Raw genomic sequence first — 14273 nt, 5'->3', positions numbered from 1 at the left:
ATCTAGGCCCTTTAGAATCTTAAAGACTGTAATCATATCAATCTTCTCCTCTCCAGCATGTACATGCCCAGTTTACCTAATTGCTCCAGTCCCCAGATGGAGAGACCAGTCCAGTCCCTCCATCCCCTCAATTATTTTGATTGCCCTCCTCTCTATTCTCTCAGTCACTGCAATATCCTTTTTGTATTGCGGTGACCAGAGCTGCACACAGTATTCCAATATCAGCTTAATATTGCCCTTTTATACAACCCAGCATCTGGTTTGCCTTACTCACTGCTACTGAGCACTGTACAACAACAAGATTCCATTTATAAAGCGCCTTTCACGTCAGGAGGACGTCCCAAGGCGCTGCACAGTTGGGTCAGGACCCGAGCAGGGGGAAATGGTCAGGGTGAGGGGAGGGAAGGGAGGGAGCGAGGAGGGGTGAAATGGTGAGGGTGAGTGGAGGGAAGGGAGGGAGCGAGGAGGGGGTAGAGAGTCGAGAGGGGAGCTGAAGGCTCGGTCAAAGAGAAAGGTTTTGAGACCGGCCTTGAAGGAGGAGAGGGAGGAAGCGGCGAAGGCACTGGGGGATGGAGTTCCAGAGCCTGGGGGCTGAGAGGCTGAAGGCCCGACCACCGATGGTAGGGCGATTGGGGCGGGGGACGTGGAGCAGACCGGAGCCGGAGGAACGGAGGGTACGGGCAGGTAGGTAGGGGGATAGTAGGTTGGAGAGGTAGGAGGGAGCGAGGCCGTGGATGGCCTTGTAGGGGAGGATGAGGATCTTGAATTCGATCCTCTGGGGGATGGGGAGCCAGTGGAGGCGAGCGAGGGTGGGAGTGATGTGGTCCCGAAACCTGGTGCGGGACAGTACACGAGCTGCAGGGTTCTGAATGACCTGTAGCTTGTGGAGGGAGGTGGCGGGAAGGCCGGCGAGGAGAGAGTTCCCATAGTCCAGCCTTGAGGTGACGAAGGCGTGGACCAGTGTTTCAGCAGCGTGAGGGGTGAGGTAATGCCGTAGTCTGGCGATGTTCCGGAGGTGATGGAAGGCGGTGCCAGTTGTGGTGCGGATGTGAGGGAGAAAGGACAGCTCAGGGTCGAACAAAACGCAGAGGTTCCTGACTGGCTTTGAGAGGTGGAGAGTGCAGCCTTGGATGCTGATGGTTCTCTTTGACCGAGCCTTCAGCTCCCCTCTCGACTCTCTTCCCCCTCCTCGCTCCCTCCCTTCCCTCCCCTTACCCTGACCATTTCCCCCCTCCTCGCTCCCTCCCTTCCCTCCCCTCACCATTTCCCCCCTGCTCGGGTCATGACCCAACTGTGCAGCGCCTTGGGACGTCCTCCTGACGTGAAAGGCGCTTTATAAATGGAATCTTGTTGTTGTTGTTGAGGTGCGGAGGCGCTGACGTGAGCCAATCAGGAGGGCCTCGGTTTTTCGCACGTTGAGCTGAAGAAAGTTGTCTCTCGTCCAAGACTCGATGTCAGACAGGCAGCTGTCAGGACATCGGTGGTCATGGAGTTGAGGGTAGAGGAGGAAAGGTAGAGTTGGGTGTCATCCGCATACATGTGGAAGTTAACTCCATGTCTGCGGATGATGTCACCAAGGGGGAGCATGTAGAGGGTGAAGAGGAGGGGACCGAGGACAGAGCCCTGAGGGACACCGCACGAGACAGTGCGGGGGGTGGAGGAGAAGCCATTTGTTGAGACAAAGTGAAGACGGTGAGAAAGGTACGACCTAAACCACTCAAGGACAGTGCCTTGAAGGTTGAGGTGGGAGGACAAGCGGTGGAGTAGGATAGCGTGGTCGACCGTATCGAATGCTGCCGATAGGTCGAGGAGGACGAGGAGGCAGAGGGAGCCCTGGTCACAGATGGTCAGGATATCATTGGTGACCTTGACCAGGGCAGTTTCTGTGCTATGGGCAGCACGGAAACCTGACTGAAGGGGTTCGAAAAGTGAATGGGTGGAAAGGAAAGAGCGCAGTTGGGAGGCGACAACTCTTTCCAGGACCTTGGAGAGAAAGGGGAGGTTGGAGATGGGCCGGTAGCTTGATAGCTGCGACACATCAAGGGAGGGTTTTTTCAAGGTGGGTGTGATGGTGGCAGTTTTTAAGGGAATGGGGACAGAGCCAGAGGAGAGGGACAGGTTGACGATGTCGGTGATATGTGGGGCAAGAAAGTGGAGCTGGGATATAAGGAGTGGAGTGGGGATGGGGTCAAGGGAGCAGGTGGTTGGTTTCAGGGATAGGATGAGTTTGGTGACAGAGGGTGGGGAAACGGGTACAAAAGTGAGTAGGGGAGGATGGGTAGCAGTCGGAGTGTGGGAGTGAGGGGGTGGGGGGTGGGTGGATGTTGGAGGAGAAGTGACGCGGAGCGAATTCCCTTGATCTTGGATCTGTAGCGATAGCTTCACACTATTTACTTATTCAGTAGGTCATATGCTCCAACCCACTGGTTCGAAAGGTGCCTAACATTCTACCAGTCCAACTTCAAAGAGATTCCTGAGATCCTTGCAATGGGAAACACTTGTTGCTCGGGTGTAAACCCTTCACTGTCCAGCGCCTTGGGACATCCTCCCGACGTGAAAGGAGCTGTATAAATGCAAGTTGTTGTAGTGGTAAAACTTTCATTGCTGCTGTTTTATCCAAAGCGGTGCACTGTACTGTAGTTTCACAACAGTGTAACAATCTGTGCTGAACCTATATCACACCATGTAATACAGCACGTTTGTATGGCAATGCATCGCTGAATTGTTAATTTACGAGTTTAAATATTTGTGTTCCTCAATACAGCTTTAATACATCTTGGGATTTGTTTTGAAGACATGGATGATGATGATGTACATTACCTCACCAAATAAGGCTTTGTAGTTCAGATTTTCGTCAGCTCCGAGCTGGAATTCTGCAGCTTGCAGCAGCTCATCGAGGTACTCGACTGTTTTGTTGGGGAAAGTATTCTTTAACAAATGACTGCAAGAAATAAATTTAGGAGTTTTAATTTCAAAATTCATCCCTTCCACGTGCCCAATCACAACAATAAAAATAATAAACTGCAGAGTAATGGGATTCCATTTACACTTAGGACTGAAGAGCTGGAGCTGGTTTGATTCCCCCCACCCCCTCGATTCAGTAATACTGTAAACCCAGCAAGGAAATGGGTTCATCGTGCTCTGGATTAGACATTTGGATTCACATTATCCCTAAATGTCTACAATCCCATATATTCATTCGATCATCTGAGAGAGAAGACCTTAGTTTTGTTGAGTCTTGCTGCACCATTGAAGCATTAATCTTTGCATTTTTTCATTTCATATAATAATAATAATAATAATCCTTGCATTTGATATAGTCTTTCACATCTTCTCGACGTCTCAAAGAGCTTCACAGATATAACGCCTTATCAAGTCATTGAGACGTCTCAAAGCGCTTCACAGGATATATTGTAAAGTGAATTGATTGTATATTTCGTGAGCAAAGTGCAACTGCCAATCACACACAGCAGTGTCCCACAAACAGTCATGGATTGAATGGCCACATTATTATCATTCTATATTTATCTGCCCCAAATTGATAGGAAAGACCTAAACATGAATGTTTTAACATTATTAAATAGGATGCAAATTTGTACATTTATTACAGCTCAAATAGGTTCAGCCTTTCCCCAATATTTTCCGCTCTATTCTCCTATAGACAATGAGACATCTGAGCTTTCATATACCTACCTCACCATATACATTTATAGGCAATGGGGCATCACAGGTCCACCAGATCCCATCCTCAGCTGATATCTGCAGGTACACTATCTACTGCAGGGGGTGGGGGGGGGGTCACTGGATAATGATTAGGAGTGGGGAACCCCGGCTAATCCCCAACTTCCTTAACTCAAAATAATAATCCTTGCATTTGATATAAGAGCAGAGCAGAGATATATTTGTGGAGTCCTGTAGCTCAGTGGTTAGAGCACTCGCTTTGCAAGCGAGAGACCTGAGTTCAATTCCAGGCAGAGGGCGAAACCTTGGGCAAGTTTCCTTACTCCACTCAGAGCCTAATAATAATCCCTCCAAAACAAAAAACAATAATAAAAATTGGTCTTTTTCAATCTACGACTGTTTGTGGGACATTGCTGTGCGCAATTGGATGCCGCGTTCGCCCACAAATATACAGTCAATTCACTTTACAGTGTGTTCTGTGAAGCGCTTTGGGACGTCCTCCCGACGTGAAAAGCGCTATATCAAATGCAAGGATTATTATTATTATTATTATTATAAGATCTTAATCATATTGAAACGTCTCAAAGCAGTCAACAGCCCTTACTGCTAAATGGTGTGACGATGTATTTGTGACGAATGGCGCAGAGCAGTGATCCAGCCCAGAGATGAATCACCAATTTAACTAGAGAATGAAGACAATTGTAGCAACTCACCATCGCTTTAGAACCTCTGAACTTTACAGCACAGAAGAAAGCTATTTGGCCCATCATGTCTATGCCATTTGAAAAAGCAAACCATTCAGTTCTATTCTATTCAGTCCTATTCCTGTATGTTGCCTTTATTGCTACTCTTTTGAAATCCATTTGATACTGAGAGGTATGAGTAATTCTGACCTGAAGTTAATTTTGCTAAGAAAGCCTTCGTTAGTGTTGTCATGCCAGGTCATTTGCTTTGCCAGATTTGAAATCAACTGGACTTGTCCATGGTACATACTTTCATCAACCTTAAAAGGATTTAAAAAACACAGTCCACTTTAAAAAGGCAGAAGATCAATCCTTAACACTATATCATTATTTCCACTATCTCCTGCTTATAACCACGGCAGGTACAACAACAACAACAAGATTCCATTTATAAAGCGCCTTTCACGTCAGGAGGACGTCCCAAGGCGCTGCACAGTTGGGTCATGACCCGAGCAGGGAGGGAGCAAGGAGGGGGGAAATGGTCAGGGTGAGGGGAGGGAAGGGAGGGAGCGAGGAGGGGGAAGAGAGTTGAGAGGGGAACTGAAGGCACGGTCAAAGAGAAAGGTTTTGAGACCGGCCTTGAAGGAGGAAAGGGAGGAAGCGGCGAAGGCACTGGGGGATGGAGTTCCAGAGCCTGGGGGCTGAGAGGCTGAAGGCCCGACCACCGATGGTAGGACGGTTGGGGCGGGGGACGTGGAGCAGACCGGAGCCAGAGGAACGGAGAGTACGGGCAGGTAGGTAGGGGGAAAGTAGGTTGGAGAGGTAGGAGGGAGCAAGGCCGTGAATGGCCTTGTAGGTGAGGATGAGGATCTTGAAATCAATCCTCTGGGGGATGGGGAGCCAGTGGAGGCGAGCGAGGGTGGGAGTGATGTGGTCCCGAAGCCTGGTGCGGGACAGTACACGAGCTGCAGGTTCTGAATGACCTGTAGCTTGTGGAGGGAGGTGGCGGGAAGGCCGGCGAGGAGAGAGTTCCCATAGTCCAGCCTTGAGGTGACAAAGGCGTGAACCAGGGTTTCAGCAGCGTGAGGGGTGAGGTAGTGCCGTAATCTGGCGATGTTCCGGAGGTGATGGAAGGCGGTGCCAGTTGTGGTGCGGATGTGAGGGAGAAAGGACAGCTCAGGGTCGAACAAAACGCCGAGGTTCCTGACTGGCTTTGAGAGGTGGAGAGTGCAGCCTTGGATGCTGATGGTGTCAGCGCCTGAGGTGCGGAGGCGCTGACGTGAGCCAATCAGGAGTGCCTCGGTTTTTCGCACGTTGAGCTGAAGAAAGTTGTCTCTCGTCCAGGTAAGTTGAATACCTCAAGTGCAATTTTAGCTCTGCGTTTGACTTCTGTTTCAGTATCTCCAGACCAGCACAGATTGGAATCCAAACTGAGTGGCATGCAATCAAACTGCCGCAGGACCCTACATTGGAGCTCCAACCCATGGCAGCGTTGTGCTGCCATATTAGGTCACACCTTAACAACTCTTGATGAGCCAGAATGACATAGGAAATAAAAATCCAGTTAACCTTTTAAATTGCCAGTACTATAGAATCAAGGAACACGGAAACACAGACTCACAGTTCCATTCAGGATTCTGAAAAATATATTGATATAATCATCATCTTGACAGTGCCTGCATCCGTAATAGATGTTATAGGCCCACTGGACAGTAAGGTCTCCATATTTCTTCTGGAGGAAGCTATTAAAAAACTCGGCAAAGTTGGACCTTATTCCGCTCTATAGATCGGAAGAAAACAAGACTTTGAATGTTTTTAAAAGATTGCAAACATCTGTATAGAAGCAAAGTGTTTAATTCGCGTGCAGGGGCAGTGTTACCTCAGTTATATTGGCAGAGGCTCCACAGACTAATTGGCAATCCTCTAACCAATTGTTTGGTTTAGCATTGCGTTACCCTGGATAATGCAGAGAAAATTCCCAGTGTTACTGGGCCGGTAATACCCAATGCTGCACAGTTATAGCCATCTAGGATTTAATAACTGCATCATTATGATTTCAATTAGGAACTTATGCACAAAAATGAAAGTCTAATAGAAGCATCAGTGAAGGTCAAGTGTTAAAATATTATAGGATACAGGCAATATTTTCTAACCCTGCAGAATATTCCAAATATGACTAAACTGCATTCATAAATTACATTAACAACAACAGGATTATATTTGTATCATGCCTTTCATGTTGGGAGGACGTCCCAAGGCGTCAGAATATACTGTAAAAGTGAACTGCCTGCATTTTTGTGAGCGAAACGCGACAGCCAATTGCACACAGAAGTGTCCCACAAACAGTCGTGAATTGAATTGACCAAATTATTATTGTTTTTTCTCTTGAGGGATTATTATCAGGCGTGTGGAGTAAGGAAACTTGCCCAAGGTTTTGCTCTGCCAGGAATCAAATCTAAGTCTTTCACTTGTGAGGCACGTGCTCTAACCACTGAGCTCAGGACTACATCATGATATTATGAAAACTAGCAGAAGAGCAGTTTGTTGTTAGCTGCTTTGTGATGGCATTTTGCAAGAGAACCTGGGATCATAGATCTTTTGGGCTTGTTTCCAGTCAGTTCAAATCTGTGTAGTATACTGTCTAAAGATCAGTTAACACTGTACATTGGAAATTCCTTCAAGGAACGGTTGGGTGGACGCCCAGCTCCTTGGGATGTCCTCCCAACCTGAAAGGCGTTGCACAAATGTAATTTTGTATTGTATTAAATCACTTTGGGATGGATTGTGGCTCTGAAAAACATCTTCCAAGGATAGCAGAGACACTGTGGTAATGCAGAAGAGCATTCCTGTTGTGATACTTCAAGCTCAGAAACTCATTGTTCCAGAACTGTGTGTGCAATGCAAATACCTCTTCGTCTGCTTGAATTTTTTCCTTCCAGATTTCCATCACCACACTGACTATATCCTTCCTGCTCATTTGGGTGTTTTTCACCAGACCATCATGTCTCAAAAACAACAGGACATCTTCTCCAGTGCCCTGCAACAGAAAGAGGTGAGAACATTACCAAAGCTACCCACTGCAAACTGCTGGGGTTTTGGAGTGAAGGGCATTTCTTGGTGCCCTTTTCTTCAAAGCTGTGCCCAAGACATTGCTGAGTACTTACTCTACAATTGGGGCACCTCATACCATTACGAATTGATTATTCCCCTCATTCTAGATTTAAGCAGTCCTGTGGTTCAAAACGTAGAATCACAAGATAACAGCTTGACCTGTCACTCATTCCGTTTTTTGTAGCCTTGGTCTGGCAACCTTGCCCAAGTGACTGGTATTCATGTGCAAGTTGAGATGTGTAGACTATTAAACCATGGGGGCAGGGGGCATCACAATCAAGCCTGATCCTGTCTTTACCTCATTTCTGCAATAGCACATTATACAGCAGTGGTCTCTGGATGGCACTTTGTAGCAGAAACAATGGTGAATATTCCCATTCCTGATACACAGGCACAGAGGCTATTTGTAGCACCAAAAATAATAATAATAATAATAATCCTTGCATTTGATATAGCGCCTCATCACGTCTTCGAGACATCTCAAAGCGCTTTTGCTACTGTGGCTGAAATCAGCCTGGGAGATCGAACTACATCCTCTGGTCTGTATGACCCATTGTTACACCCGGTGCTTATTAAACCTTTGGGGAAACAAACTTTTTAAAAATGTTTTAACAAATTTAAAATATTGTTTTGTTTCCCATTAGGTTTTTAAATTACCTTTCCAGAGTTGGCTTTAAATTGATTGAATTTGGTTTTAGCTGAAATATGTCTGGTAACAAATAATGCAGTTGAAAATGCAAGCTGGCATCCTGTGAACAACCACCTTTCCAGTACCATTACGTGAATATTCCTTACCAGGCCCTCAAACTCTTCCAAATCTTCAGTTTCTTTCTTTTCAATCTCGTGCATTATCTGACTTGGCTCTTGGCTTTCAGCTGGCACGATTGCCCCTGAAACTAGAAGCAAAATCAAACTTATTCAACTCCCCTAAAGAATTCTTATTACTGATGGACTGCTACATTCACTATAAGGGCCTCAGAGTCCTCACACGAAAAGCAAGTTGCAAAAATGTTTTTTTATTGCATGTTGTGTTGTGGCTTCAAGACCCACGTCAGGACTTGGAATCGCATAGTTTAAGCTGACTCTCCAAAGCGGTGCTGGGGATGTGCTGCATTGTCAGAGATGAGACATTAAACTGAAGGCTTACGTGCCTTCTCGGGTGGACGTTAAAAATCCAATTCGAAAAGAGAAGGGAAATTCTCCTGGTGTCCTGGTCAACAATCCCCCAAATTAAAAATAATGGTCACTCACTCCATGGCTGTTTGTGGGCCATTGCTGTGCGCAACTGGCTGCTGCATTTCGCCCACAAAATACACAATCCACTTTCTAGTAAATCCTGTGAAGTGCTTTGTGACATCTTAGCATCGTGATAAGATGCTATAACAAATGCAAGTATTATTAAGGATTATTATTCTTATTGGCTAAGCATCAATCTCTCGGCCCCAGGAGAAACATGTTGGTTATTTCTTTCCTGTCTCCAGTACCTCACCCAAGTTGTTGTCATTGACCTGTGAGCCTACAGTGAGTGTCCGTGGAGTGTCCCCAATTTTTCATATCTCTGTTTGTATCCAAGATAGATTGACAAGATGATAGTCTCCTCTTGGCCTTTAAACACCCTTAAGGAAAATAAGCTTGAGCAATCTGAGCCATTTATTCCATGAGGTAATAGCATAAGATTGCCCTCAATTTGGCATGAGTTTGTGTCCAACTCAAAAAGCCCTTAAGTTGTGAAAAATGAAAATGTCACAACAACAACTTGCACATATATAGTGCTCTCCACTCAGGGTAGCGTCTCAGAACTCTTGCACTAATTCACTCAGTTCTGATATTGAAGCTCACTGATGGGCAGAGCTTTACTCTACAGATAACCTGTGTATTGCAGTATATGCGATGACTTGCTACAATACCCTGGATGTCAAAAATATTGAATTCTTCAGAACTGACAACTCTTGCGCAAGTGCAGACAGGATCAAACAGCCCATGGACACTCACTGTAGGTTCACACGTTAATGACAACAACTTGGGTGAGGTACTGGAGAAGGGAAAGAAGGAAGCACAATTTACTGTCCCTTTCTGCTCGGTACGAACACTGGAACGAAAGAAAAATGCACATGGTCACTGATCAGCACTTTGGTCTTTGGTCTGTCCTATTGAGGGAAATGCAAACTTAGTTGCTATTTACCTGAAGCACTGGTTTTGAACTGCTCGATTTCTAAGAGCAACTTGTCCCGCTGAATAGTAATGTACTTATGTACTTCCAGTAGGGTGCTGTATTCCACTTTAATCTGATTATGGTCTTTCTGGATATGTTCATGCTGTATGAATAAAAGATATACAATCAATATAGACCATCACCGTTCAATTCTCTGAATCAAATTGACTGGATAGAAGATTGAGAAGATTGTGGAGTCCTGTAGCTCAGTGGTTAGAGCACTTGCTTTGCAAGCAAGACACCTGGGTTCAATTCCAGGCAGGGCGAAACCTTGGGCAAGTTTCCTTACTCCACACAGAGCCTAATAATAATCCTCCAAAAACAAACAATAATAAATTGGTCATTTTCAATCTACGACTGTTTGTGGGACATTGCTGTGCGCAATTGGCTGCCGCGTTCGCCCACAAATATACAGTCAATTCACTTTACAGTATATTCTGTGAAGCGCTTTGGGACGTCCTCCCGACGTGAAAAGCGCTATATCAAATGCAAGGATTATTATTATTATTATTGAAGTCACCTTTGGCACTCTTAGTCTCACTTTCACCCTTGCTTTCTTTGACAATCCTCTTACTCATTGGTTTGCCTTCAGAACATTCTATATTAAATACTTCTATTATTTTTGGAAAATTATCATCCCATTTAATGTGTTATTAATTTAACTTGGTCTGATTGGTGATTCAGGTTGCTATTTCTACATCAGAAAGAATCTTTTTTTTGGTTACCCAGGTTTTATTCCCCTCTTTGTCCACGTTTAGCTGAGTTAGCTGCTCTTAGCTACAGTGGTGGTGGGACACTAAAATTTTAGGGGAGTGGGGAGGAAACATGACATAGATTTTGGACACTGCCAATGGCCCATGCTGAAAGCATTGCTTGTGTGTGTGTGTGTGTGTGTTGGACATTGGAAAAAACAAGACATTTGGAATCAGAGAGTGATTTAGATTGAGAACCTAGCCAAACAGATTTGAAACACATATACACGCACCTTTTCATGGAGCTCGTTGTAGTTCTTTTCCAAAATCTCAAACTCTCTTCTGGGAATCACATCCCCGTATTCTGCCTTCATCGTATTTAACTCCACCTGTAGCATTGTAAGGTCCTGACGTGTGACCTTCAGTGCCAGGTTCAACTTTACAGTGTCCTCAACAATATCCGCTTTTAGAAAGGAAAAAAATAGGATTTCTTTACAAAGGCATGTCCTAAGCACAAATTGATCACCACCTATGATTATTAAAAATCACACACGTTTAAATGATTATAGAGATCCATCCTTCTGAGTTCTGATCCCAATTCATCAAAGACTTTTAAGTAATGCAATTAATTCCTGATAGATTCACAGCAAGTTTGCCTTTCTTTGAATGAAACAGTAATGTTTCCAGAAAAAAACACAATGTTTCCTTTCAACAGGGAATGTGACTTATACAGTAAACTTAGGGTTAGGGTTAACTCTGACAATTCATCACTCAAAGGGAAGAGGGCTCAATGACGAGTTATCCAGAGTGGCAGTTATTCTTATGTATAAATACATAAATAAACACAGCCGGGATATTGACAGCATGGTGATTTAAATGGGGTAGTAACAAGTTAGGTTGGTGTCTTTATCAGACGTTTACCATACTTATTAAATTCTATTCAAGATCTAAAATGTACATCAAATCTTTTAAGAGTTTCCATTAGATCAATAACATAAAACCCACAACACAAGGTATGTTAGAGCTGTTAGATTGGGGGAGGGGAAATATGAATACATTTTAAAATTTATGGATCATTAAACCTTTTTCTTAATCAATGATGTTACAAAAACTAGTCAGCAACTTTCATTTTTTTTTAAAAAGTGACTTTCTTCCTGGTTTCTTTCTGCTTTTGTTGTAGTAATGCTGTTTTTCAGACTCCATTCAGGAACTCAAACTCAAATTCAATAATAATAATAATGATAATAATAATAACACGGATTAGTGTTATTAAATTAAGTGTTATGTGAGGAATGTTCCCAACAAGCCTTCAGGTAAATTCTCCAGCTTATTGTGTTATTTTTGCACTTTTGTTAATTACAAGCCTAAAACCCTATTTCTGGTCACATTCTAGGATACAACCTGAAATAAATCTATTCCTTGAGTATCTGAGTGATAAGATACACCCCTATAAGCAATGATTTCCTTACTCTTTAAATTCACCATGGGGTGGCTGAAATCTGTGCTGGTTACCATGGCTAGGTGCAGAAGCCCAATATGTCTGCTTTACCTCAGCTCTTAGCCACTGGCTGGTAGTGGCTCAGGCTGGATGAAGATAAATCAGATTTTTGTAGGCAGTCATAAAAATGTAGTGAAGGTGATGGGCTTTATCAGGAGCAGCTATTCTGCACTCAAATCAAAAAGATGCTTTTCAAATCACCTTACGTTGAATTAAATTCATTTTGGTCATAGACGCTGAAGGATTAAGCTGGCCTCCTTTTTCATACAACTATTCTAATCTTAACATTTTATAATGGTGACGGCAATGGTGGCTCTCAAGCATACAAAGTGTACTCAAGAGTGAAGCATCACCATTACAAAATCATTGTGCTATTTGTTGTTCGCAAGTGAGATTCATTTAACCCTTAGAATACTAAACAGCATTTGTAATTTTGAAAACAAGCAAATCGTGTGATAAATGTAAAATTGATTGCTTCTGGTGCCTAAAATGCTAATTTTTAAAAAAATATAGAAATGTGAATATAAATAAAAAACCGTATCTAAGTTCAATATTTCCCAGACATCCTGGCGTTTTCTTCCAGATAGAAGCAGTACCTTGTAACTCAGAAGGCTTTGATTCTTCTTGCTGAGCTCGCAGGTTATTTATATCTGAAAGGAGAAGTCTACGAGCATCATATTCATCTCGGTATTTCTTGTATTGAATTTGCAATTCTGTTTGCAGTTTTGCAACCTGAGGAGCCACAGAAAACACCAAGATCAGGAACATGGAGTGGAGACATGCACATCAATTCCACACATGTAAAAAGGTACGAACGAATACTTAAGGATAGCAGTCCTCACACATTGCATGGAGTTAGTAAACATCGCTCCTGCACATTCTAATCAGCTGTTAAAACCAAGGTCCCATCTGTCAATCTGGGGCTCCAATCTTTGGGACCTATGGGATAAACATCCCATTAAACAATTTTGAGTTCTCCTGGGATCTTGACGAATATTCACTAATTTAAATACATAAAAATAAAAAAACATGACCTTTGATCATTTTGTTGCCATTTGTGGCACATTGTTGGCAATGATTAGTTGCCAGGTTTGCCTATTCAAAAGCAACTCATTCGGTGAGGCCCTTTGACATGTTTCAACGTGATAATGTGCTATGTTAAATCCTGGGATTATTATTAGAATGCTATGCAACTGTTCCCATCTTTACGGGATTTGCATATTTCTGGAGATCTCAGAGGAAAAAGTAGGAAGGAATTTCCAAAGTAGGAGAAATCTCAAATGTCCATCGGCTACAGGAACCATGCAGATGATTACAGATATACCACAAAAATGTGTGGGATGCTGGATTTTCTCCAAACTAATCTGTCTGTTCTGACCAAAGGCATTGCTTAACCTGAAATCTGGGCAAGGGGGATAGGAGGAGGGAACGGGGCAAAGAAAAGCAAAGACTGGAAGAAAGAGAAATAAAATAGCAAATGATGAACCGAATGAGAAAAAAAACTGAACAGAAAAAAACAGGGTAACAGAGCTTTAAAAAAAAGAAAAACAGTAGTAAAGTAACATGGGGCAGTAGCTGTAAGTTATAAATAGCAATTGTTGAATACTGTATACACACAAGTGGAAAATGCAAAGTATGGAAACAACGTCATTGTTTTAGGCATACTGGACAGGAAACAAGAACAGTCATAAAAATAACTGACATTGAAGACCCTAATTTTTAAGTAATGTACTCCCTTTAGAGTTTAGTCACAATGTGCCATATTATTTTTAAAAAATCACTTAACACATTTCCTGATACTTGCCTGGCTTAACATAATAGTTTATAAACTGTACCAAAAGTATTCGTGCCATCTTCACACTAGCCATACTGGAGCTGAGCTCAAGCCCGAGATGAGATAGTTAATCACTACTGGATTCCATTTTACACATGTAAATAAAGTAGGTGATTTAACTCCCCTTTCTGTTCACATCACATAAATTTTTCCGTTTCCCTCATTGCCAGTTTTCTCCTTCCATAAATCGTTTCCTGAAGACACTGACTCATACAGAGCATTGGTTCTGCATATGACTCGTCTTAGTTGCTGCTTCAGGTCTATCAATCAATTTTCTAAGTGACTGAAACGCATTTACAATTCGGCAGTCTATTACACCAGCAATTTCTTGGTTTGCTTTCCAGGACAGTATCTAGTCTTCATTTCGCAAAGCATGCAGCTAGAACAGGAGTCAGGTTCGCAATATTCTGAGTCAAATACAAACAGCCCACAAATATACAGTCAATTCACTTTACAGTGTGTTCTGTGAAGCGCTTTGGGACGTCCTCCCGACGTGAAAAGCGCTATATCAAATGCAAGGATTATTATTATTATTATTATTATTAAATGCATAACTGGAGAA

At 43.3% G+C, this 14273-nt stretch overlaps 1 protein-coding gene across 2 annotated transcripts in view; it reads right to left on the bottom strand.

Moving 5' to 3' along the window:
• Window positions 1-14273, bottom strand: part of tsnaxip1 (translin-associated factor X interacting protein 1) — a 29051-nt gene that overhangs the window by 3663 nt on the left and 11115 nt on the right. The window contains exons 7-14 of one of the 2 annotated variants that reach the window (XM_007889524.2): window positions 12474-12609; window positions 10673-10842; window positions 9658-9790; window positions 8271-8371; window positions 7273-7401; window positions 5986-6144; window positions 4575-4684; window positions 2821-2941 (exon numbers count right to left, since the gene is read on the bottom strand). In XM_007889524.2, coding sequence (XP_007887715.1) covers window positions 2821-2941; window positions 4575-4684; window positions 5986-6144; window positions 7273-7401; window positions 8271-8371; window positions 9658-9790; window positions 10673-10842; window positions 12474-12609 — 1059 coding nt within the window. The remainder of the gene's footprint in view (window positions 1-2820; window positions 2942-4574; window positions 4685-5985; window positions 6145-7272; window positions 7402-8270; window positions 8372-9657; window positions 9791-10672; window positions 10843-12473; window positions 12610-14273) is intronic. The other variant, XM_042340533.1, reaches the window with a different exon arrangement.

The sequence above is a fragment of the Callorhinchus milii genome, unplaced genomic scaffold, assembly GCF_018977255.1.
Source record: "Callorhinchus milii isolate IMCB2004 unplaced genomic scaffold, IMCB_Cmil_1.0 Scaffold14, whole genome shotgun sequence".
Classification (NCBI taxonomy): Eukaryota; Metazoa; Chordata; class Chondrichthyes; order Chimaeriformes; family Callorhinchidae; genus Callorhinchus; species Callorhinchus milii.
This window is presented reverse-complemented; position numbering and strand designations above follow the sequence as displayed.